Source organism: Saccostrea cucullata, unplaced genomic scaffold (genome assembly GCF_032062105.1).
Source record: "Saccostrea cucullata isolate Sc308-1 unplaced genomic scaffold, CSIRO_AGI_Scuc_v1 ctg1878, whole genome shotgun sequence".
NCBI lineage: Eukaryota > Metazoa > Mollusca > Bivalvia > Ostreida > Ostreidae > Saccostrea > Saccostrea cuccullata.
Window position 1 is genome coordinate 70,443 of NW_026920665.1, and position 24,875 is coordinate 95,317.

The 24,875-nt window shown below is 32.5% G+C and overlaps 2 protein-coding genes across 5 annotated transcripts in view; one reads left to right on the forward strand and one right to left on the reverse strand.

Annotated features, from left to right (window-relative positions):
- Positions 1 to 10,027, forward strand: part of LOC134254961 (drebrin-like protein B) — a 16,351-nt gene extending 6,324 nt beyond the window's left edge. The window contains exons 9-15 of one of the 4 annotated variants that reach the window (XM_062737498.1): positions 684 to 698; positions 4,895 to 4,975; positions 5,322 to 5,431; positions 6,479 to 6,837; positions 7,052 to 7,066; positions 7,739 to 7,951; positions 8,417 to 10,027. In XM_062737498.1, coding sequence (XP_062593482.1) covers positions 684 to 698; positions 4,895 to 4,975; positions 5,322 to 5,431; positions 6,479 to 6,837; positions 7,052 to 7,066; positions 7,739 to 7,951; positions 8,417 to 8,559 — 936 coding nt within the window. In that variant the 3' untranslated portion in view covers positions 8,560 to 10,027. The remainder of the gene's footprint in view (positions 1 to 683; positions 699 to 4,894; positions 4,976 to 5,321; positions 5,432 to 6,478; positions 6,838 to 7,051; positions 7,067 to 7,738; positions 7,952 to 8,416) is intronic. The other 3 variants (XM_062737513.1, XM_062737504.1, XM_062737518.1) reach the window with 3 other exon arrangements.
- A 3,834-nt stretch (positions 10,028 to 13,861) lies between these two features.
- Positions 13,862 to 24,742, reverse strand: LOC134255006 (RING finger protein 24-like). The gene is made up of 6 exons (XM_062737542.1): positions 24,605 to 24,742; positions 20,320 to 20,448; positions 18,397 to 18,436; positions 18,120 to 18,155; positions 16,542 to 16,621; positions 13,862 to 15,503 (listed from the first exon to the last, which is right to left on the reverse strand). Exons 2-6 carry the CDS (start codon positions 20,415 to 20,417, stop codon positions 15,359 to 15,361), a joined length of 399 nt encoding a protein of 132 aa, XP_062593526.1. The 5' UTR covers positions 20,418 to 20,448; positions 24,605 to 24,742; the 3' UTR covers positions 13,862 to 15,358.
- Between the last annotated feature and the right edge of the window lie 133 nt (positions 24,743 to 24,875).

Here is a 24,875-nt window from a genome sequence, read left to right on the forward strand (position 1 = left end):
CTGATGCAGAAAATTTCCTTCTTATAAACATAAGCGAATATTCGATAGATATTTGTGTAATGCTTGATTTCTTCCTCTTTCTGTGATTTATAATTGTATTTATGCATAGTGATACCATATTCTCCCTATTAAACGCCGGCCCCTATCCTTATAAGCACCCTCTGGAGTATTTCCTGATTGCCAGAGAATAAAGACTTCCCTTTATTAATTTTATATCATATGATCTCGTCAATATTCTCCATATCAATTAAATCTATATGCAAAAGACTATGAGTAAGTAATTGTAAATCAGAAATGTTTGATCGAATTGATTATGCCATAGATCTTTGTGAACAGAATGAGGGTGATTGACAAGATCTTGAGCGAGTTGTTTAATCCACAAAACTTCTGTAGGGTAGGGTTAGGACTTAAATATAATTTCAATATGACTATCAAATAACTACTCCCTTGTGACAATTTTCTAAGCACCCTGGACACTTAATAGGGAGACTATGGTAGTAGATTCAATATTTAGATGAACAAGTCATATGTCAATGATGAAGCTGTTTTAATAACATTTAACACAATTTTTATTTTTAAAAATTTCTTTATATTTTTTGTATCCTCACTCCACAGATAGTACAGTTTTTTAGCTGCACATGTAGTTTGTGTTTGTTATCAGTTACCAATTCATTTACATATAGAATGAGGAGTCTAGTGTAAGTACACAAGTACTCAAATTTGTTTCCCTTTGAATATATATTTCACAACCATGCAACATGGCCATTAATTTTGCATTAAACACTTTCTGCATGATGAAAAAAAATTGATATATTCATGAATGTATATGTCTCAAGATTCTTTAAGGAATATATTCATGTATTTCAGCTGTTATAAAGCATGAAAAATGAAGGCCTCAAATAGGAAATTATGAGGAGAATGAAAATGTATTCTTAATTGAGAATATATTTGGAATTTTACATTTTCTGTGAAAATATAAGAAAATTAAGAATAGGCTGATATAGCTGTCGCTTCTTTTGCTTTCATTGAAATCTTTACTAATTATGATTATTTTTTCCTTCTAACATGTTTAAAACAGCTACATTTTTTCTAAGCAAAATGTACACATCAATCTCAACCTTTTGAATTATGATATAATTGATAGTCAAAATTTTGAATTACAGGTTTGAAACGTTACTGTCAATTTTTGTACAAGCACACTATATGTGAAAAGAGGCATGATAAATTAGAGCAATATTAAAAAGGTTTTGGTAGCAGTATATGTGAAACACTTGCATGTAAACTCAAAGAAAGCAATATACACACAAGAAAATTTATGCATTGGGGACCATGCTTAATTAAAGAGTTTCAAAGTCAACTAAGAAATGGTGTGAAGTAAGATACGAGTTGCACTGTCATTCAGCACATAGAACCTGGTACTCCTGCCATTCCTGAGATCTGTACAACAAATATAGAAGTTGCCTATTACAAATACATGTATATGTTGGCACTTTATACAAATGTATTTTTAAGTGACAGAAAATATTGGATACCACAAGCACTTAGAGAGAATCTCCATTTTTAGCTCTACTGGTCAGAGACCAGAAGAGCTTATGCGATAGTAATGCGTCCGTCGTCCTTCCGTCTGTCTGTCTAGCTGTCCGTCTGTCTGTAAACAATTTTTCAAAATGCTACTCCTCCTACAGTTTTGCTCCGATTGCAATATAATTTGGCACACAAGTAGATTATACTAAGATACATAATTCTGTGTATCGGTTTTTGATTTCGATAAACGGTGTTGCTGTGGTAACTAAAAATAGAAATTTCTGTGAAATTCTTTCAAAATGCTACTTCTCCTACAGTTTTGGTCTGATTTCAATATAATTTGACACACAAGTAGACTACACTAAGATACATAATTTTGTGTATCGGTTTTTGATTTCGATAAACGGTGTTGCTGTGGTAACTAAAAATAGAAATTTCTGTGAAATTCTTTCAAAATGCTACTCCTCCTACAGTTTTGGTCTGATTTCAATATAACTTGGCAAACAAGTAGATTACACTAAGATACATAATTCTATTTATCGGTTTTTGATTTCGATAAACGATGTTGGCGTGGTTACTAAAAATAGAAATTGCTGTGAAATTCTTTCAAAATGCTCCTACTCCTCCTACAGTTTTGCTCTGATTTCAGAATAACTTGGCACACAAGTAGACTACACTAAGATACATAATTCTGTATATCGATTTTTGATTTCGATAAACGGTGTTGTCGTGGTTACTAAAAATAGAAATTTCTGTAAAATTGTTTCAAAATGCTACTCCTCCTACAGTTTTGCTCTGATTTCAGTATAACTTGGCACACAAGTAGACTGCACTAAGATACATAATTCTGTGTATCGGTTTTTGATTTCGTTAAACAGTGTTGCCGTGGTTACTAAAAATAGAAATTTCTGTGAAATTCTTTCAAAATGCTACTTCTCCTACAGTTTTGGTCTGATTTCAATATAACTTGGCACACAAGTAGACTACACTAAGATACATAATTATTTTTATCGGTTTTTATACGCCCGTCTTAAGACGGGACGTATTATGTTATAGGCTTCGTGTCCGTCCGTCTGTCCGTCTGTCCGTCTGTCCGTCTGTCTGTTAGCTTTTTCGTTTCCGGCTCATAACTTTAATACTACTAGGCCTAGGAATATCAAACTTTGTCATCTGATGCATCTTGGGTAGAAGGTGTGTCGCGCACAAAAAGTAGGTCGCTCTGACCTTTAATTAAGAAGTTATAGCCAAATATGGAAAAATCCTTTCCGGCCCATAACAAGAAAACCATAAGACTTACAATCATCAAACTTGGCCAGTTTATGCGTCTTAGGTAGAAGGTGTGTCGCGACCTATTTCAAGGTCACTGTGACCTTTAATTTAAGTGAAATTAAAAAAAAAATATGTCTTTTTACTGTTTATTTACACATCCCAAATAATGTAAGAGTATTGCACTGTCCTTATTAAAAAAGTGTTAAATCAAGAAAATACTTATTTTATTAAAGCATATACTTGACAGCATTTATCTATAACAAATATAATGTATGTTAGAGAAATCCTACCTCTCCCTTGAGTGTAATTATCAAGCACTGGTCAAGAAGAATTTTGATAACAGAAAATTGCATGTCAAATTAGAGAGAAATTAATGGGTTTTGAGTGCAAGGAGCTAACTGCCAGAGCATTGGTATTATCTGTCCCTTGAGTATTGGGCAAATGGGTAAGCCTGTTTGATTAAAAATAGGCTATAGCTCTTGTTGACTAGCTTAATTTGATGAAAAGTAATTAAAACTAATTTGATATTGCATTGTAGACTAATCTGATATTATGTAATATTATTTATTTAAAAACTAATTTTATGGGGTGGGGTGGAATCAGCATGTCCATATGAATTACATATTAAAACCTGTTGGAAATTAAATCTCAACAAAAAAAAAATCTTTGAGTATTTTATATGTTTTTAAACAAAATTTATAGTAGATAGTGCAGACCCATTCATCTCTTGGTAGTAATGAGTAGACAAGCATCCAGTTAAAGATTAATTAATGAGTTCAATGTAGGAAGGCTAGCTGTCTCTTATCTGTACCCTTTGGGGATTAGACAGAAGAACTGCTGGTCAGTTTATAACATATGTCATTTGATGGCCAGCCTTTTTTTTTCAAAATTAATTTGGTATAGATTAAGTTGTTAAGACTAATTTGATGATGGGCATTTGACAAGGTCTAACACAACCAGCACAGAAATCTATCAGTTATGTAATATTTATTATAATTGATGCCTACATCACAGGGGATGGATAAATATTCTAAGGAATGGAAAAATCATCGAAATCTTAGAATCACGGGCAAGTTTGATGTGATTTTCTTGCACCTAAACTGTTCAAGAAAATTGTAATTTTTTTGACGGGCGTATCATGCTGTGGCGCGGCACTTTATTAATTTTGATAAACGGTGTTGCTTTGGTAACTAAAAATAGAAATTTCTGTGAAATTTCTTTCAAAATGCTACTCCTCCTACAGTTTTGGTCTGATTTCAATATAACTTGGCACACAAGTAGACTGCACCAAGATACATAATTAGATTTATCGGTTTTTGATTTCCCGTGTTGTTGTGGTTACTAAAAATAGAAATTTCTGTGAAATTCTTTCAAAATGCTACTCCTCCTACAGTTTTGGTCTGATTTCAATATAACTTAGCACACAAGTAGACTGCACTAAGATACATAATTAGGTTTATCGGTTTTTGATTTCCATGAACGGTGTTGTCGTGGTTACTAAAAATAGAAATTTCTGTAAAATTGTTTCAAAATGCTACTCCTCCTACAGTTTTGGTCTGGTTTCAATATAACTTGGCACACAAGTAGACTACACTAAGAACATAAAGAGACTTTATCAAGGATCATTGTTCTATTTATTGCTGTTGTAAAGTTTCAATTCCCAATTGCTTAAGTACTTTTCTCTTCCTTTGCTATAAGTACAAACCAGTAGAGCTTCAGTCTCGACAGAGACTTCTGGTTCCGTTTAAAATACTTTTAAAATTCGTTTCCTTTCTTCAATTTCTTACTCTTTATTCCTTTTCTTATTTTTAATTAATGATTTAAATATTAAGTAAATGTAACAGTTCATATTCAGCATACCAGCTTGAAACAAATTACACTCGCCTAGGGAGGAAAGGGAGAAAATAGAACATAACTGAAATCAACAAATTGACCATCAGCCATGCTTATAACAACATGATTGCTAAAAAAAATAATGATAAATGTAAAATGTTTGTAACATGATAATTTGGAAGAAAGGAAATTGGGTATTTTCTTTTCACTTCACAGAGATAAATGTCGAAGATTTTCATACGTTTTTTGTCTATGGTTGTTTCTGTAGGAACAACAGCAGCAGGAGGCCTTCAAAGAGGAGGAGGAGAGAGGTCGCCGAAGTGAGGCCATCAGGAAGGAGAGGGCAGCTGTAAGTCTGACACGGGCTGAAATTCTGATTAGGACAACTTCAAACTGATAGAAACTGAAATGACTTCAAACAATGAATATACGTCACATTTATGTAGATAGATGACCATTTGAAATAATCAATTACAGCCATATTGCATTTATCTAGTATGTGTTAGTATGACATGTTTTTTTTCAAAATTGAGTTTATCAGTTTTGATTTGCTAGATAAGTCAATGTATTGTTAAAGTCACATTTCAGACTTTCTTGTGTCATTCATTGTAAGTATGGTCCTAGTCACTTTTTTGCTCATAACATTTATTTTTGTGTAAGTAATGATGACCTATATTTGTATTTTTTTCCCACAGGAAGCTGCCCGTTTGACCAGTAGTAGTACAGCCAATGCCAGAGCCTTGTTCAAGAGACGAGAATCAGAGACCGATGATCAGCAAGCATACAGAGCCCCTCCACCCCCTAGGTTAGATTTATTGATCTGCCATATTATGTCAGGGTATTGGATAGGAAAATTTTACCCTTAACTGAAGAAGTGAATGTTAGATAATTGATCAGTTTGTAGATGAAATAGACAGGACAAAAACTGATGACTTTAATTTTGTTCATGACCTCAATGTTTATTCATGTTTTAAATACATGTAATTAAATTTGTTGGTGAGTGACAATTTAATAAGGGTAATATCGAAAAAGAACTATATGCGGTATTAACCAACATTTGCCCCCAAAATCAAACTTTGATGGAGTAATATTTAATTAAGTCCTTAAACAGGGGAGTATATGCTGACATCAAAGCACTGAATAATTTCATAAGTAATGACGTCATATGTACGTAATGACGTCACAAATATGACGTAAATTTCAGTTTTTTATGAATTTTGCAGAAAAATGTACATATTTCGTCGATATTTTAAAGAAAAGTCACCGAGCGCATGTGTGTTCAGGATAAATATTTTGATATAATGTGTAGAATGATAATATCAATGAAATATGTCAATATTGTTCCTGAACACACATGCGCTCTATAAATTTTAAAGCTTAAATTGTTGAAATTTTGTCCATTTTGTCCTCTTTCTAAAAAAGAATATTAAATCAGACTAGTTTGTGACGTCACAAAAACAGAAATTGTGAATACACTGCTCTGGAACTATAATATTTTCTGTTAATTTATATTTCTCGTACAATTTATTGAATTCAGCACATTTCAGGAAGTTTTCAAAATTTGACTTTTGTGGGGGCAAACATATGCAATATACCGCATATAGTTCTTTAAAGATGTGGTCCCCTAGAAATGCAGGTTAGAGATATGTAATAATATTTGATATGGAGATAAGCTTTTCTGTTTTCCCTTTAATTAATATAGTAGGTCATTGCACCTCTTGAAAAAGGTGTTGGATTCAGAAAAACTGAAATATTTCAGATTAAGAAAAGACTTTTAATACTACATATACATGTATTTACCAAGATCATTTTGCTTTAAGGCATAAAAAATAAAATATATTTATTTTCACAGAAAAATCCAACATGGTTTCCTAAACCAACAGCAGCAGGAGGAAGAACCAGTGCAGAGAAAACAACCAATCCAGCTACCCACAAATCCCCCCAAACCAGAGCGTAGTTTTGCTGAACCAGAACCAAGTGGGCCAACCTTCTCCTCTCCCCCTAGAGAACCCTCCCCTCCTCCCAGGGAACCTTCCCCACCCCCCAGGGAGCCATCCCCACCCCCCAGGACACCCTCACCTCAGTTGCCAAAGGTTCAGAAGAGTGAGCCCGAACCTCAGCTTCCTCGGGCCAGGAACCTACTGGCTCAGGGCCTTCCTCCCAGACAGGACTCCGACGAGGAGAACAACAATGACGATGAGTGGGGAGAAGGTAGGGGCCAGTTTTCTCATTAAACTAACGAAGTTCTTGTATTTATACTCGAGTGAATCATTTCAGATTAATTTAGAGGAAGGTAGAATTAGCTAGAAGTGTTTAAAAGTATTAGCTTGAGGTTGTCATAAAATGATTTCTAGTTAGAGGTGGAGTAAATATATGATTTTGTTAAAAATCGACTTTTGAGATACTGTGAAATTTTTTTTATCAGGAACCTATTCTAATTGTAAGTTGATTTGCTAAAAAAGATAATTTCAAAAAATGCATGAAACATCAAGCTCATCTTATACTCAGTAAAAGTCTTTATACATGTACGTATGTATATACTTTCAAGGTGTACCTTTTGTTTCATTATCACATTCTTCTAGATTTTAATTCTTTCTCTGTTTTCAGACTATTTAATATCCTTGCAATAAATTTTGATTATGTGAAGTGTGATAATATTCTCTAAGTTCAATTTGAATGACTGTAACAGTAATCTCTATTAAAAAAATGAATGATCTCTACTGTAACATCCAAAATAATCAGATATTATGTACAAGTATTTCATTCAGAAAAATTATCATTATCATTATAGAATTTATGATATATTTATTTTTTAAAAAATAAAGAAGCACTCAGGGTTTTACAAAGTTACTTATTCATTCCTTTCTCCATTGGTTTGTCTCTCTTGCACAAAGTTTCTGACATTAATGTGTTTCATTCATGTGTCTTTGAAAATAGAAACTTGTACATGTATCTCTTATTTATCTCTCCTTATTATCTCCCTTTATTCTCCTTATATCTTTTCTGTTTAATCCTTTACTTTAATATTTGATATTTGTCCAGGGGACGAATATCAATAACATGCAGTAGAATGGGTATTCTCATAATCTGTATTTTTTTTACCTTCCCTAAGATAATGCGGAGGAGTCACATATCCCTGCGGTGGTGTCCCACCCCCCTCCAGACGAGGACCAGTACCCTCCAGAACCATCCCCCACACAGAACGGACATGACCAGTATTACGATGACCAGGAACAACAGCAGCAATATCACGAGGAACAGAACACGTCCGGGATCCTTCCAGAACATGGGCTGTGTGCCAGGGCACTGTACGACTATCAAGCAGGTACGCAGAGTTAGGACATATGTGGTATTGTTAGATACACAGGGAATCATACTAGTTGGGCTAGGAGTTTAACCTTTTAGCTTGATCGGTATTCCACTGGATTGGCATTCCAAAGGTCCTGGGTTGAAATTCTTTGGAGGCACATACATGTCTCTGTTGCACACAAAATATAGGGAATTTTCACCATGATGAAAGGATCAAACAAGCACAATCATGAATGAAGAATATTCACCTTGATAGAAAATAAAGTTTATCATAAATGTACAAAGTGCTTCTTGAAAGAGGCATATTAATTTTTACTCTGTTTGCATTTATGGCATAGTAATAGGGAAATTGACTTTGCCATGTTTGCCAAAGTAAAAGTTGTCATCAATAATCAATAAATTGATTTTCGTACTTATCATTACTCTGAAATATGAATTTTATTTATACGCTGTATTTGCATTGGTTTTATTTTATTTACAGCGGATGATTCTGAAATTACCTTTGATCCCGACCAAATTATCACAAACATCGAACAAATCGACGAGGGTTGGTGGACAGGAATGGGACCAGACGGACAGCACGGAATGTTTCCTGCTAATTACGTGGAATTAATTAACGGATGAACGACGTGCCTTGAACACTTTTATAATGAAGACTGCTGATCTAAATGATGAATAAAAGTTAAGGTTCAATGCCATAGACAGTTTAAAAAATCCATATACAAGATAGATTGATTTGAGTGTTTAGGAAATATTGTAATTGATATGTTCAAGAAATTTAAATTTGGAAATTTTTATTGATAAGGGAAAATAAATGGTATATACATGTAAGAGCTTAGCTTTTCTGTAAGATTCGTAGAATTATTCAAATTAATGCAGTGTAAACATGCACGCCAAGCTTTTTATTATACAGTGTACCCTCAAAGACTGTATGTTTATTCCTGATACATATCAAATACATGTACTTAATAGGTGGTCTATGTTAAATGTTTATTTTTTACACTAAAAAATCATTCAGTGATTCATGATCAATTGGAAATATTACATTTTGATTAGCTAACAGCAATGGATATTTACTTGTAAACATGTTTTTTTCTTAGTTTTTACATTCTGTATAATCCACAAATTTGCTATAATAATCTTACAAAAGCTAGTCCTATTTGTCTCTTGAAAATCCATAATAATAATACTAGATAGTTTTATTTGTAGATTGTTATATAAGAGTTTTTGTAAATGTTCTAGAGTATTTTGTGTGTAAGTGCTAAAAATTGATTGTATATGGTTTATTTTTCTACTGATAAGTGTAAAGGAATTGTGAGTTTTTCTGTATTTTTTATAAAACTAGTTTAAGAAATTCAGAATCTGCATGTGGCTAGGAGACTCTAATTAATTAACAGGTATATTAGCAGTTTTTTTTTATATATATACTGTTACTCTGTGGAATTGTCAGATAATATTTCAAGCTGCTTCAATTTTGTAAACAGATGATGCATGCTTCTGATTTATCCAGGATTTTAAAAATGGAATAGTGTACATGCATATACTCACTACAAAATGCCATCAGTTGTAATCCCCAAAATATCCACATTTTACATACATTAAATAATAATATATTTGTCCCAGACTATACGCTGTTTTGACATGGGTAAATGTTATTCTCAGCTCAGCTGATTTGCAGAGAATCTTATTTTGTACAGGTGTGTTTTTCATTATGTTAATCACAGGTATAGTAATGCAATTGATTTTTGTTCTAAATGTTTACAATTTTGAGATGCGTTTTTCACGATTCATAGGTATACAGTGTAAATAAGGGCAACATCCTTTTATATCAAAGCATATGGCTGCAAGTTTTTTATACATGAAAAAAAGGACATCTTATCAGCATATACATGTATACAAGCTTAATCGTGTATAAAAGTGTTTGATATAACTTCTACATGTACATGTTACTAACAAAATTTGATATTAGCTTGGAAAAAGAATGAACATAAGAATTATGTATGCAACTGATATCTATAGCTGTCACCTGATTTTTAACTGAAATAATCCTATACACTGGATATGAATATTTAATAAATTATTTGATAAATTATATCGATTGATTATTCTTTACTCCTCACCCCACCCCTCCTCCCACATTAACAAAAGGGGACATACATGTATATGGCTCTACAGTTCATTGTTAGTATGTTGGTTGAAGAAGTGTTGTCCAATCAGTATTTTGAGAGAATATAACTTCCCTTTTTCAAATTGTTTATTTTAATGAATACTCAGTTGACTCTAGGGCAGAAGTTTGTCCTATGTTCATTGGAAAGAACAGCTTATAGAACCACTGTTAAAACATTCATGTTGATGGATTATTGAGATTCATTTATTGACTGAATTCTTTTTTAAAAATGTCTTTTTGAATTTTATTTACCAGGTATATTCTGTGTCTCTTACATCTGGATGCAAATCAATTCGAATTTTGTAGGATTCTGACCTCGGAGAGAAATGTGGATGTCCTTTTATGACTACTATACACAAGTTAAAAAAAAATACAGTGAACTGCATTCAATATTCAAAATAGTTTTATATTAAATTTATGAATTCCAGTAAACATAGGTTAATGAAAGCTTAAAGTTAAACATGTAAAAAATAAAATAATAATAATAACTTGATCGTCTAGCATCCATTTGTAAAGGTTTTGTTTGTTGGTTTAACTTCCCTTCGATAATTTTCCCCTCATATAGAGATGCCACCAATTGCAAGTGGAGGGTACAAAATAAGGTCATGTAGACCATCAAAATAAAGGGGCTAGTGTAAGGTTTGATTTTAATCAGACTGTCATGCCATCACCTAGTCCACTTATAGTTAGATGCACACTATGGTCCTGGAAGAACGACTGGTCTCCACATTATACGGTTGGAACTGAACATGCTACCTAGGGATTAATTCCTTATTCCATGACTCTATAGCAAACATTCTGACCACTGCACCAAGTGGGCTTACCTTTATAAAAGATTATATGAGACACAGACTAGAATGTAAATATTGATAACAGTTTATTTCAAGATAGCAATTTATTTAACAGGTGCAATGTATATTATAGGTCTCTTTGTTTACAATATAAGTAAATAACAAAGATAAAAAAAAATTATAGCACTAGAGAAAAAAAATATATGTCCATCATACATTGTTACAGTAGCTTTAATACCTGTATGGTAGAAATATCCTAATAAAACAAACACCTACATTGTAGCTAGCACTTTTTTCTGATTGACATATTTATCTGACTTTTATGTAAAACTTTTAACAGGAATATAAAGCATATTCTTGCAATTAATTTTTGCCAGCACATACATGAATGTATGTTATGATTCTCAGTATCATATAAATCTCTCATTTGACTGCCACTATTTGACAACAAATATTCAAAAAAAAAAAAAATTGATGAAAAATTGTATTGTCTATATTAACTTATCACTAATGACTTGCATAATTTATAATTATAAATTCAATCAAGTCCATTTCAAAAAATAAAAAAAGAATTCAATTTGTAGTTTAATATATACATGTATAATACATGTAGTCTCAAATAATATTATCTATTATACATGGAATTTTACTTATAAATGTACAATGTATATAAAAGTATAATGCCTCGATCACATATTCATTTGCCCAAACTAGAAAACAGTTAACATACAGACCCTGCAGTGGGGTATGCATTTCTAATGTAAAGGATAGAGGGAAATGATTGCAATCTCTTGATTTGATGTAAAAGTATGAAAATGGAAAATGAAAAAAATAAGAACCTAAAGATATTTCCAATATATAACACACAGAGATTAAAAGTCTTGAAATATTCTGCTACAGCCAACATGAGTAATTCAACAGAAGGAAAAGGGAAAATTATAGTTATCAATCTTAACTATTAACTTTTTATTAATAAGAAGAAAATGTTGTGCAAAGGAAGAAATGGAATGTAGATCCAAAGAGTTTATAAAATAAAATTAACTTAATGATCTGTTTTCAACAGCATTCTTGTAAACTTTTACCATCTTCCTAAAAGGTATAACTCCAAAAAAAAAGTTTCGCTAACCATATTTCTTATTTACAAAAATCATTAAACTTTCAACCTTCCAGTATAATCCATGTTTTATACAGTATTTATGAAAACAGAAAATTTGTGGATAAAGAAATTCCTGTGGATCTCTAATTGAAATTTAAAATGTTTGTCAAAAACTATTGCTTCAGTACACATAATGCATTATAGGGGGGTTAGGGAGCATGCAAAAACCCACACAATGACACATGTACATGCATAAATGTAATAATTAACTCATATACTAAACATGTGCAGCATATGTGTTTCCTTACGCTGATAGCTAAAAACATTATAAATTGCAAAACTAAGCAATCCCTTTTAAAAAACAAGCAAAAATACATGTAACAAAATACTAGTATTTAAAACTTGATAAATTCAAATAAGGTATATAAAATGTTATGATGAGCAAATACATGACTGTGTAATGCCTTTTATACAGTCTAGAAAATCTACAGCACATTGCTCTCCCCTTCTGATCATCCCTCACATAGAATTAAGTGTGGAATTACCAGGAATATTCCACACAAACGTTCACAATATGGCACCTTACAGGTCAGAATTGTTTCATAATGCTACGAGGCCTCCCACTGTACAATATACAAGTATTAGTGGAAAATTTGGCTGGATGCAAATTTAGGGATTTCTCCTTAAAAATTGGCATTCTACTTTTAGCAAGAAGTAATTTTAACAATTTTTAAAATGACTACTAAAGAAGCTATTGCAAATAAAATGCAATTTATTTTTAGCGATATCAACACCATCGCTAATAATGCCAAAATTAAATCAGCGCTAAAAATTCCGCTTATATGGTACATGTATCTTGAGATCTAGCATTTAGAAGAGCATTTACTTCAGCTTTCCAAGAAGTAGAAAACATGAAAAATTTAGACAGACTGTTTTTTTTAATTTAAATTTATAACCCCACATTTTTTGGACGTAAAAAAAAGACTTACAATCTATAACACTGCATCAAATACAGTAAATAAAAATATTTTCCAGTAAGTTAGTATGAAAGCTATAATTATCGAGTGATAAAAAAAATCAGCAGTATTATATTATACATTGTACATAACTCACAAAAAAAAAAGAAGACTGCAATAGTAAATCTATAATTCATCACTTATTGTATGTTTACGTGTATTTCTTCATACAAAATAAAAATCTTTACTAGTATATACTACTAAAACTGTTACTCGATCCCTTTCCATCTTGACGAAAAATATATATGTTGCTATGTTGTCATATCTCCTAGCTTGTACAGTTTAAAGTAGTTGTCATGACTATTTCGTCAAATATCTTCAAAAATAACATTAATTTTTTGGCTACTGTGAGAGAAAAATAAAGCTCTAAACTACCTGTAATAACTACTTAATATATTTTGAAAATATACAAATTGAAAGTAACTATAACAGTACTGAAAATAAATTATCTTCAAAGGAAACAAAATGACACTTAAATAATTGTTAAATATTGAACCCATTTCAAGATGGTGAATGAATCCTTAGCAATACTGAGCACCTTTTATAAACAGTCTCAGGTGAACAAATAAAATTTTCAACATTCTCAGCACTATTAAGTTTTAATTGTGCATGAATTAAAGATCAATTAGGTTTATACATTGCATATACAGCTAGGGAAGTACCAATGGCTATATTAAACTAACATCCATATCATAAATTGGTATAAGAACAGTACCATAGTCCATATACTGTAAATCACGTTTTATTCGCGAGAACTTAATTTTCGCGTAATTACGCGAGACAATGAGCTAATAAAGAGTCAATGAATATCTCGCGAAAATAAGGTGTCGCGAAAATTTAGTGATCTACAGTACATGTATGTGTAAATCAATTCCAAAATTTGCATAAATGGCACTTCTTAAACATTTTGACTAAAACTATGAAAAAATGGTGTAAAATTTCATCTCAATCTTTACATTTATAATGTAATAAATAAAATTCAACTAATTAAATACTATTAATGAACTAGCTAATTTGTTGGTTGTTCAATCAGCATGTGAATGCATCAAATGTACATATACATGTATGAACAAAATAATTAGCGTATGTTTTGGAACTTGGAAGACATAATTTTTATAAAGTATATGTACATGATTGTATATACATGATTATTCTTTAGGATAAGAATCAATGTCAAACTGAAAATAATATACAACATATGTACATAACATTTATATCCAACAACCAAAAACTTCTGTGCTAGTTGGTGTACTTTTGGTTATTGTATAACTGGGTGCAAATGAACTGTTCTTTATACATTATTTGTCCACTCGTGTATAACAAAGCATTCTATCATACCTCATTATAATTATTCTAGACAATGTGTTGTCTGATTGGTTCTAGATTATCATGTGATCGGGCCACAAAACTTCATATTTCCCAGTCCTCGGCATGCTTTTCATCCTATTCCACCTCTTCGGATACTTAGTGTATTTTCCCACAATACAGTTATCATGCGCTGAAAGAAAACTCCCGAGAGTGGTAGACGCCACAATAACCTGGTTTACCTCACAAAATTGTTGATTAGTGATGTGTCAAAGGGTTTCAGTAACTTTGCGTTAAAAATGAAAGTGAATTTGATTTTGAAAGTTTATGTTTATTTAATAAAAGTTTTTGCTTGTTTCAGTATAATAAAGAATTTATTGCATGAATGTTCGGAAAACATGAAGATTTATTCAGCCAAGAAATATCTGCATTTATATTCCCTTCGGATAAAACCCTTGGGGAATATGATTTTTCTTGGCTGAATAGGTCTTCATATTTCCCTCACTATCATGCAATAAATGTATAATACCACAATTCAAAATAAATTAAGATTCAATATCAGTTCATATATAATGTAGACTATTCAGTACACCACCTAAGCATGAACAAAAGAACAAAAGTCCATAATGCCTAGAATGCCATACATGCAGTGATGTACATGTACAGTATATATACTCATGAACATTAATTCTTTTAACTTCAAGACAGTTAAGTAACACCATATTCACTGTATTGTACTATGATCTATATTGTATACTGAACAAACTAGTACAATACCATGTCATGAAAATGTTAATAAAACATATAACAGAAAAAAATTAATAACTACCGGTACACAAGAAGATAATCAATTTAAGCACCTCAAAGGTTGATGTGGACATAAAACAATCCAGAACTGACAAAAACCAAATTAAAAAAAATCAAAACTTATATCTACTTCAACTGACTCAGAGATATAATAAAACTGCCCATACAATTGCTACTAATCACAAAATATATACAAAATTCAAAATGACTGTAGGAATAACCACAGTTTATGAACATAATATCACACATGGTTGACTTGAGCGGGGATACTCCTGGGGGGTATAGGCAGGGAGACCAGACCTGTTCTCTCTGTAAGGCAGCCTGACTGCACCGGGGCCTTACACATTGGACACATGTTCTTATGATGTAACCAATCAAGAAGACATCTGAAGACAAGAGGAAAGGTCATTAATGGGAGGAGTGGTTAGCTCTTTTATTGTTTAAAATACAGATGTACAAGAAAGTCAGTCTTCAAACTGAACATTTCCCTAATTTCCAATTTCTAAGTGCGTAAAATTTATGTAACTTCCAACAGGAGAATATGCACTTTTTCGTTTAACTTTCAACTCTGTTTTATTTTGTTCTCTTTTGCCCTCATCGTCAGTGGGCCATTTCAAAACCAGGAAATAACACTAGAGTTATCTCCCTTTAACACAACTGTGTCTGGTAAGAATTAAAACATTTCAAGTGAAATTGTTTGCAAAAGTGTTGAGACAAAAATGACATATACAGCATAAATTACTCTATAATTCTGTTGTGTTCTTGATTACAGAGCTAACTGCAAAACAAAATTTCAAAATGTTCTTTGGCATTTAAAAAAAAAATACAGTGTAACTTGTCTTATCTGGATGTTATATATTCCCATATCTTGCCACATATGGTCTAATTTTAAGTTCCTTTGAGTTAAATCACTTGTTGCATAGGCGTCGGAAACGGTGGGGCTAGGGGGGGCTTAGCCCCCCCACTTTTTTTCCAAATATATACTTAGTATTGACTTAGCCCCCCCACTTTTTTTCCAAATGTATACTTATATTGACATTGAACATTGCTTCGTAGGTTTAGCGCCCCCACTTTTCACAGGCATATCGCAGTACATGTATAGGTAAAAAATGTTTAAAAAATGGTGCATAAGAAAAATTTTGGTACTGAAGTTCGAATTTCCCCCGCCCCCCCCCCCCCGAAATAGGATTTTCGCGTTGGGTCAATGGTTCTGTTTTCCTTTTTTTTTTGCTTGTCAGGTTTTTTTGAAAAGGTATAAAAAAAAATTATTTAACACCTAGCCCCCCCACTTTCAATTTGCTTCGGACGCCAATGTGTTGAAAATGTTGTCTAAGCTGGGATTTTATCTATTTCGGCCAATTTCTTTGAAACCAGCAGTGTCCAGAATAGACAAGTTTTACTGTAGATGTCTGTTTTTAACTTACTTCATGTGAAAACAGTGGGTGCATCGACAAACAGCAATGTACTCTTTCAGTTCAAAATCTTCTAAACAAACTGGGCATGTCTATGAAAGAAAATACAGATTACCAGAATCATCTTCTGACAAATGCCAAATTTTTAGTGCAGAAAAGTACAGGTACAAAATCATAGTACTGTAACTGTATGAAGATTTTGTTACTCATCCAGAACGAGGTCATTGAATGAATTTTTTTCTTTCCCTCCCCATCTGTTCATGAAAAAATTAGAGGTGAAAAAAAACTGGCAAAGAGTGCAGATTAAGAAAGGACAACAAGAGGCCTAGGGTGACATTGCTCATTTGAGCAATGTGGCTAGGAAAAAAGTGAAAATCAAAAAATCAATCAATATATTAAAAAGCTTGTAAATGCATTAGTGATCTCGACCTACCTCTAAAGGGTGTGTGTGTGGGTGGGTTATGATTTCGATTAACTTGAATCAACATTATTAAGGATGCTAACATATTTCTTTGAATTACTACCGTGTATGTCTTTTTTCCCTCTAAGTTTGAACTATCATTTTTGTCCCATCCTACCTCTGGGGATCATGATTTGAACAAAATTGAATTTACACCACCTGAGGATGCTTCCATGTAAATATGACTAATGATGCCTTTGTTGTTCTTGAGAAGAAGATTTTTTTCAAGAACCCAGTGGTTCTTGACAAGAAGATTTTTAAAAGATGCTATTTATTTTTCACAAATTTTTGATTATCTTCCTTAGGGAGAAGGTATGGCCCTTCATTTAAAGAAATTTAAACCCCTTTACAAAAGGATACTTTGTGGTAAGTTTGGTTGAAATTGGTCCACTTATTCTGGATAAAAAGTTGAAAATGTGAAAAGTTTACCGACAGACAGACAGAAATGAACAGCTTGACTAATGCCGAACAAAATGTGATCAGGAAAGCTCATTTGAGTCTTTGGCTCGGGTGAGCTAAAAATGTTCAACTCTGACTTTTCAGGTTTGAACTTAAAGCTAGGGTCCTTTCTAGGACTGAAGAAATTCAACATTTCAAAAGCCTACAGAGAACTTATCATCTAAGTATGCAGTATCTAAATTCCTGACTTTGGTTTGGTCTTTTACCTTTTTACCCTAAAAATGAATAGGAGTCTTTTTAATAAGATAATCATAGTATTTTTTATAAAAGCCCCCCACTTCTGGTTCAAAAGCTAAGGACCAAATTTGTTTTTGTTAATTTAAAAGTAGGTCAAACTTTAAGGTCAAAGTTGCAAGGTGCTATATCACAGTGTCTTATCAAAGGTAATGCACTTGTAAAATATGAAAGCTTTATCTTCTCTCATTCATAAGTTGTGAAAAAGATAAAAGATTTTGCAAGAGACAAACAGACTGTCAGATGGATGGGCAGGTATGCAGATGAAAGACTTTTATTTGTATACTTTGTCCATCTGTCAGTCTGTGTAGAGCTATAATGACCTGGTGCTTTCTGACAAGTGGCTGACAATAAAATTATGTGAAGTGCATTTGTGCTTGATATTCTAATAAATGGCTTCTAAATTCATGTTCATATATACATACAATAATACTTACCTCATTTGCTGCCTTTTTTCTACTGTTAAATTGAACCTATAATGAATATATAAGTTTATTCCAATTTAAATTAAGTGTGTCAATATAAATTAAGGGGGAAAAAAGTGAATTGAGTATATTTTAATTACTTGTTAATAAATTACAATCATGCAATCTGAAACACATTCAACAAATTTTACACTCCCAGTAGTAAAATACAATTTATAGTAAAACATATAAATGTATAATGTATAAAGCTACATATTCAGTTTCCTTGCACAGGAAATTAAATAATTACCCTCCTATAGCCTTGTTCTTGTTTTGCCTTCCATCTCAGTCTACAAGGTTATTTAAAGAAAAATTACAAATGAACATGATTATAATTACATTTCCTACAGTAATTTTTTTTTATGGAAAAATTAAAGGAAACTAGTTTGTCAGAGGAATTTTGAGCACTATAAGCTCACAAAATGATATACCCTCTGCTCCCACATGAGTTTAATTTGCAAAGTGAATTTGTTGGTAGATAGATGAATGAAAGTTCCATTGAATTTTGTTAAGGGGTTGAGGAGGAGTAAATGCAAAATGGGTATCCCTTGAATTGAGTATACATGTATTTGCATAATGCATTTTTTGCTAAGGAAATCTCTAAATATGTGTCCAATCAAAATGATCTGAGTGAAAACATAAAATAGGAGGTCACAATGGCACTCTGAATAGAATCTGTGACAGTCTCATGGAATTTTTTTAGTGATATATACTGTAAATCACTTTTTATTCGCAAGAACTTTATTTTCGCATAATTACGCGAGACAGTGTGCTCGCGAAAATTTAATTCTTGCGTATAATAGCATTCCTTAAGATTATATAAAGCAATAACCACAATTCATGAAAATTTTGTCTTGTTAATCAAGAGTCAATGACTATCTCGTGAAAATAAGGTGTCGCGAAAATATAGTGACCTACAGTATAGTTGGGGATACTGGTATTTCCTATGTTGAATTATAAATAAATGAAAAACTTGCAAGAAACAAACATAATTAAATATGAATTGTTTTGCTAAATATCATGCTGGGAATACAAGACAAGCAAAATGTCATCTGTGTGGCTTTTTCTAAATGTAGACATTTAAGTCTTCATGTGTCGCGCTTTTTATATGTCCTTCTTGATATAGGGAATAATTGTGAGTTTCTGCAACACTCTCTTTCATGAAATTGCTGTCAGTTGTGCAAGAAGAGTTGCGGGAAAGTGATGGCAATATACCCTCAAGGATACCAAGAATGGAAAAGTCCATGGTTTGCAAAGGGAAACTCCAAATATGTGTACAATTAAAACATAAAAAAGGTGATATATAATGTCACTATGTAATAAAAAGTAGGGCTGGGTATTGGCCAGAGATTTCGTATTGCGATATATTGCGATATTTTTAACTGTGTGCGATATGTATTGCAATATTTTCAATGAAAATTACAATGGAATTTTCTTTTTATATTAACTTTAATTTACATGCAAAATGTACATAACTATGAAAAGTAACCAAAAGGAAAAAAAAATCTTGAATCAGTTGATTTTATTAAAGTTATGCTCTGAAATACATCCATAAAACAGCTTTTGTCTTACTGTTTGGCTTAATAACAAGCATTTCTTACATTTATTTTCATATTTATTGATAAAATTCCTTAGTCTAAGCAATTTGCCAATATATCCATATTACAAAAATGTATTGCAATACGATATTTTTTGTCATATTGTATTGCAATATACAGAAATATCGATATTTTTGCCCAGCACTAATACAAAGGAAAGTTTCAATAAATTGCATTCAGCGATATCCCTAGCAAGAAGAATTCCAAATAAGGGATGGAAACCCCCGAGTGTAAATTTTAAAGATGAACATAATGACAACACAATCACTGTATACTGAGTACTCCCCCTTTTTTCCAAGTGGAGGGTAATAAAAAAGAGGGAACTATGTACTTTAATTAATTGTACTGCATGCAAACTAATTATGCAATACTGGGGTTATATCATGTATACATACATACACTCCGTACAAGCATTTACATGTATATATATATTGATCTATGAATAATTTATTTTCTTTAATATATTTTAAATGATGGGATTTTCACCTGTATCCACAGTTTTCTTTATTATTTTACTTCTTTAACAATGCTTTAGCAACTGAGTATGTGGTTGATCAGTAACTATATTAACTCACCTCCACATGTAGCAGCAGAAGATGAGACTAAGGATGAGAGATAATGCTCCAATACCAAGCAGCGGCAAGGAGATGTTAGCAGGGAGGTTATCAACCATCTTACGGCGACTTACATTGTGTCCCTGTTAACTAAAAATAACCACAAATTAGGTCAATGCTCCAAATAATATTACACCATCTTAAAGCTAATGAGTATATAATTATCAAAGTTTGCATATGAATACAGGTACATTGGAACAATTAATCTTAGAATGAAATATGTCATATCTACCGGCATATTAAAATGACTTATTAGCATGAATTCATCATGAGCAAATATGTTCATTTTTAAGTGTAACTTACTGTACCTTAATTACTTTGCCATATGCCAAAGATTTATAATTTTTTTCATCCAACAATGGTCTCTCTGTTTAAAAAACAAGAGGCCCATGGGCCACATCACTCACCTGAGCACTTTGGCTAGTTCAGTTTTTATGAGTGGTATCAATGTACCATTTCCTAAAGGGAGGGAGAGTGATTTAAACAAATTTGAATCTACACTGAGCAAGTTAATAAATCTCTTTGAAAAATCATGGCTCTAGAAGATTTGAAAAAAAATCCTATAAGTTTAATTTACCTTCTATTGTGGCCATATCCTACTTCTGGGGTCAGGATTTCAACAAACTTGAATCTAAACTACCTGAGGGGGCTTCCATCTAAATATGACCAATCATGACTCTGCTGCTGTTAAGAATAAGATTTTTAAAGATTTTTCCTATGTATTCCTTAATAAAATGTGATGCTTCTTTGCTTTCCGCCCCATCCTCAGGGGTCATGAATTGAACAAATTTGAATCTTCACAACCTGAGGGTGTTTCCACATCAGTATTAGTTTCATTTTTCCTGTCCCAGTAGTTCTGAGGAGAAAAAGGATTTTCAAATGTATTTTAATGTAAAATTTGATCATCCATTGTGGTCTCACCCTACATCATGCTACATGTACGCCTTGGGGTCATGATTTGAACAGACTTGAATCTACACTACCTTACATGTAATTAGGATGTTTCCATATAAATATGATTTATCATGGCTTTGCTGTTCTTGAGAAGAAGATTTAAAAGATTTTAAGCTATAGAGGTCATGATTTGAACAAGCTCGAACCTACAGTACCCCAGAGGATACATAAGTTTCAATTTTCCTGGCCCAGTGGTTCTGGAGATGAAGATTTTTATAAATTTTTCCTATTAGTATGTATTCTTATATAAAATTGACAATTGCGGCAATGTCCTCCCCCAAAGGGTCATGATTTGAACAAACTTGAATCTACACTACCTGAGGATGTCTCCATATAAGTTTCATTTTTCCTGGTCGAGTGGTTCTTGAGAAGTAGATTTTTAAAAGATGCCATTAATTTTGCACTAATTTGTGTTTATCTCCCCTTGCAGGATGGCATGGCCCTTCATTTGAATAAACTTGAATCCCCTTTATCCAAGGATGCTTTGTGAAAAGTTCGGTTCAAATTTACCCAGTGGTTCTTGAGAAGAAGTCAAAAATGTCGAAAGTTTGCTGACAGATGGATTGAAAGTCGGATAGCTAGAAAGATGTACTACATGGACAAAATGTGATTGGAAATGCAATTTGGCAATAAACATGTACATGTAGACTTTTTGTCTGTCTATTCTAAATCACAGAGCCAATTGTCTGAAGAAACACAGGTACTAATAAAATATTTTCCTGTGATGCAAGCTATACCGTATAATCCCTATTAACCATCCCTGCCCCTATAAGCGCCCCCTTAGGTATTTTTCAATTGTCATGAAATAAGGGCTCCCTGTACAGTGATTAAAATCAACTAGAATCATATAAAAAAAATTGAAGAATAAGTGAAAATGAAATTTGTCCATTTTCCAAATTCTCAACAGAAAATGAATAATTAAGCATAATTTGAGTGGATTATCTTACTTTAAGTAAATTAAGTAAATAGGTTAGACATTATTTTAGTGGTTCCTTTTATCTATTTATTTTTCAAAAAAATTTTGAAGTTAAAATATGACATTAAATATTATAAACTAATTAAAGAGAATCCCAAAATAACCGCCCCCTTTTTGCAATTTTCTAAGTGCCCGGGGCGGTTAATACGGATTATACGGTAATTAGAACATTATGTCACTCTACAGATTTGTCATTTCTCATATTATTATGCATCCAGAGCAAAGTTCATCAGAAGGAATTGCTTGGGAAAATTTTCTCAAGTGACTGACTTCTTGGAAGGTCTTGGTGTTCAACAATTACTAACAACTCTATAATTCCTGATCAGATGCCAGATACAGCTGTATTGTCAGAAAACCCATGACAGATTTCTTTATCTAGGACAAGTGTTACGAGCAACTTCTTTTTTTATATATCATATGCATTCATTGCCTTCATTATATTATAGTACATCTGAGTCTAGATTCTGTCTGTCGAGCAATGAATCAGGGAAAAAGGCTCATGCATGGACAAGAATGCATACCTGAAAGAATTATCAGATATCTGGAGCCAGGAGGAATTAAAATTATTAACAACCTGTATAATATTGAACATGCTTATGTCCTAGCTTGAATATTGTGTGAAAATTTGCTTATATATCAACAATTAATTAAAGCATTCTTTTTAATATCAAAAATATTTCTTTGTAAAAATTTTCACCCAAATTAATCATGCAAAGCCTATCTCTAAAGATATAGTGAACGTATTATTTTTTAGTATACTGTATTCTTGTATTTTTTGGAAAGGGTAATTTTAATTAATTTGCTTTCTTTTACAAAAAGTATACTCATTTCTTAATTATATCCCTTACCTCAAATTCATGGGACCATTAGATTAGTTTATCATACCCATAAATTGTTCACTGAGTTTATTCAACCTTCACAAAAATTTAAGAAATCTAGGCAATTTATTAATTTCAAATCAAATCAAGTTAATAATTACTTTCACTGACTTAGCTCAAACATGTACAACTAAGACTTTCTATAGTTTTTGTTTTTTTCAATTTGAATCAGTTTTGCCCTAAATAATGCAGCTAAAATATATAAAATGGAAGTTTTGAAGATAATATTACATACAAAATTACAGATACATTATTACATGCATATGTATTTACAAGTCCCAGGCCAAAGGACTGAAAATCAAATTATTTAAATTCCTCCCCAGATAGGACGACAAGAATACAGGAAAATATATAATTAGTGAGTAGTAATAATTTTATATAGCCTCACTACATCCTATAGTATTTTAAGAAAAATAGGTCGTATAAGTTGAGAGCACACTGTCAGTAACTACTGAAAGTATAGTGTTACTGTGTTACGAACATGCAATACATGCATGCATGCATTTCATTATACATTAAATCTTCCATCTATAAAGTTGACAAAATGACTTAATATTATTAGAAGGTTAATTTCATTTCATCACAACCATAAAAATAATGATTACATCCACATTAAATCATTTTGATTTTAATGTGAACACCAGCAATTAACCTGTGTGCATGTGGTGGTCAGTGGGGTCCGATCGCTGGTGGCCAGATAGATCAGAGTTAGAGTACCTGACCAGAGAATCAGGGGGGCCCTGGTTTGAATCTGGTCCACTGCATTTTTCTCCTTTGCTGTTACAGTTGGTGCTGTGCCATGCCCTGGAACTGACAGGTGAGGGCTGCAAGGCCTGCCAAGAATGAGTCTCCGTTGGCGTCTTTGAGGGACCATTTAAGACCTTTAAGGAGGGAGGAATGTGGCATTCAGCCGGATTTGATCACTGATGGCTAGATAGCTCAGTCAGAGGAGCACCTGACTAGAGATTCAGAGGCCTGGGTTCGAATCCGGTCTGGTACACTGCATGCATTTTTCTCCTCTCCTGTTACATGTGTAAGGTGTATGTTAAATCATGCAAGAATTTCTATCAAACTGCTAGCGATGGATCATTTCAAAGCACTTAAGTGTAATCATCCACACCTTAAGCATGTTAAGCTCAAGTTTTACTGCAAAGTTCTTGAAAGAAGTGGACACTACAGGATGGCCAATTGGCCATGGGGTTGTGGGTCATACTGTTAGTGGATCTAGGCTAGAAAAAATATTACTATATCGAGAAAAACAATTAATTCCTCTCTAATCTATGAAAAAGAACAAACCATTATCATGATTAGGCCTACAGTATAGTTGCTTGGCAAGTTAACTTCATAAAGTTTCGTAACCATTGTCCATCGAGTCAGCTGATTCTGTCAAAATCTGTCAAAGTTACATCATTTTACCAAATAAACACCACATAAATACCTGTTGTAAACGCTCCAAATCAGTTCTTCTCTCTGCAAACTCCTAGAAATTTTTGAGAATAAAGAAAACTGTAGGATTTTGCCATCTTATTGCCTTGCCAGCTTCTTCGGTCCAAATGCGAAAATATTTAGGTCAGTGGGATAGAGTCGCAAAAGGAAAGCATTGCGTACGTGCATCGAAATTCACGATAAAGTTCAAATAAACCAATAATCACAATTGTTATCAAATTTATCGACTATTTAAAAGTTACACAAGCATGTTTATTTAGATA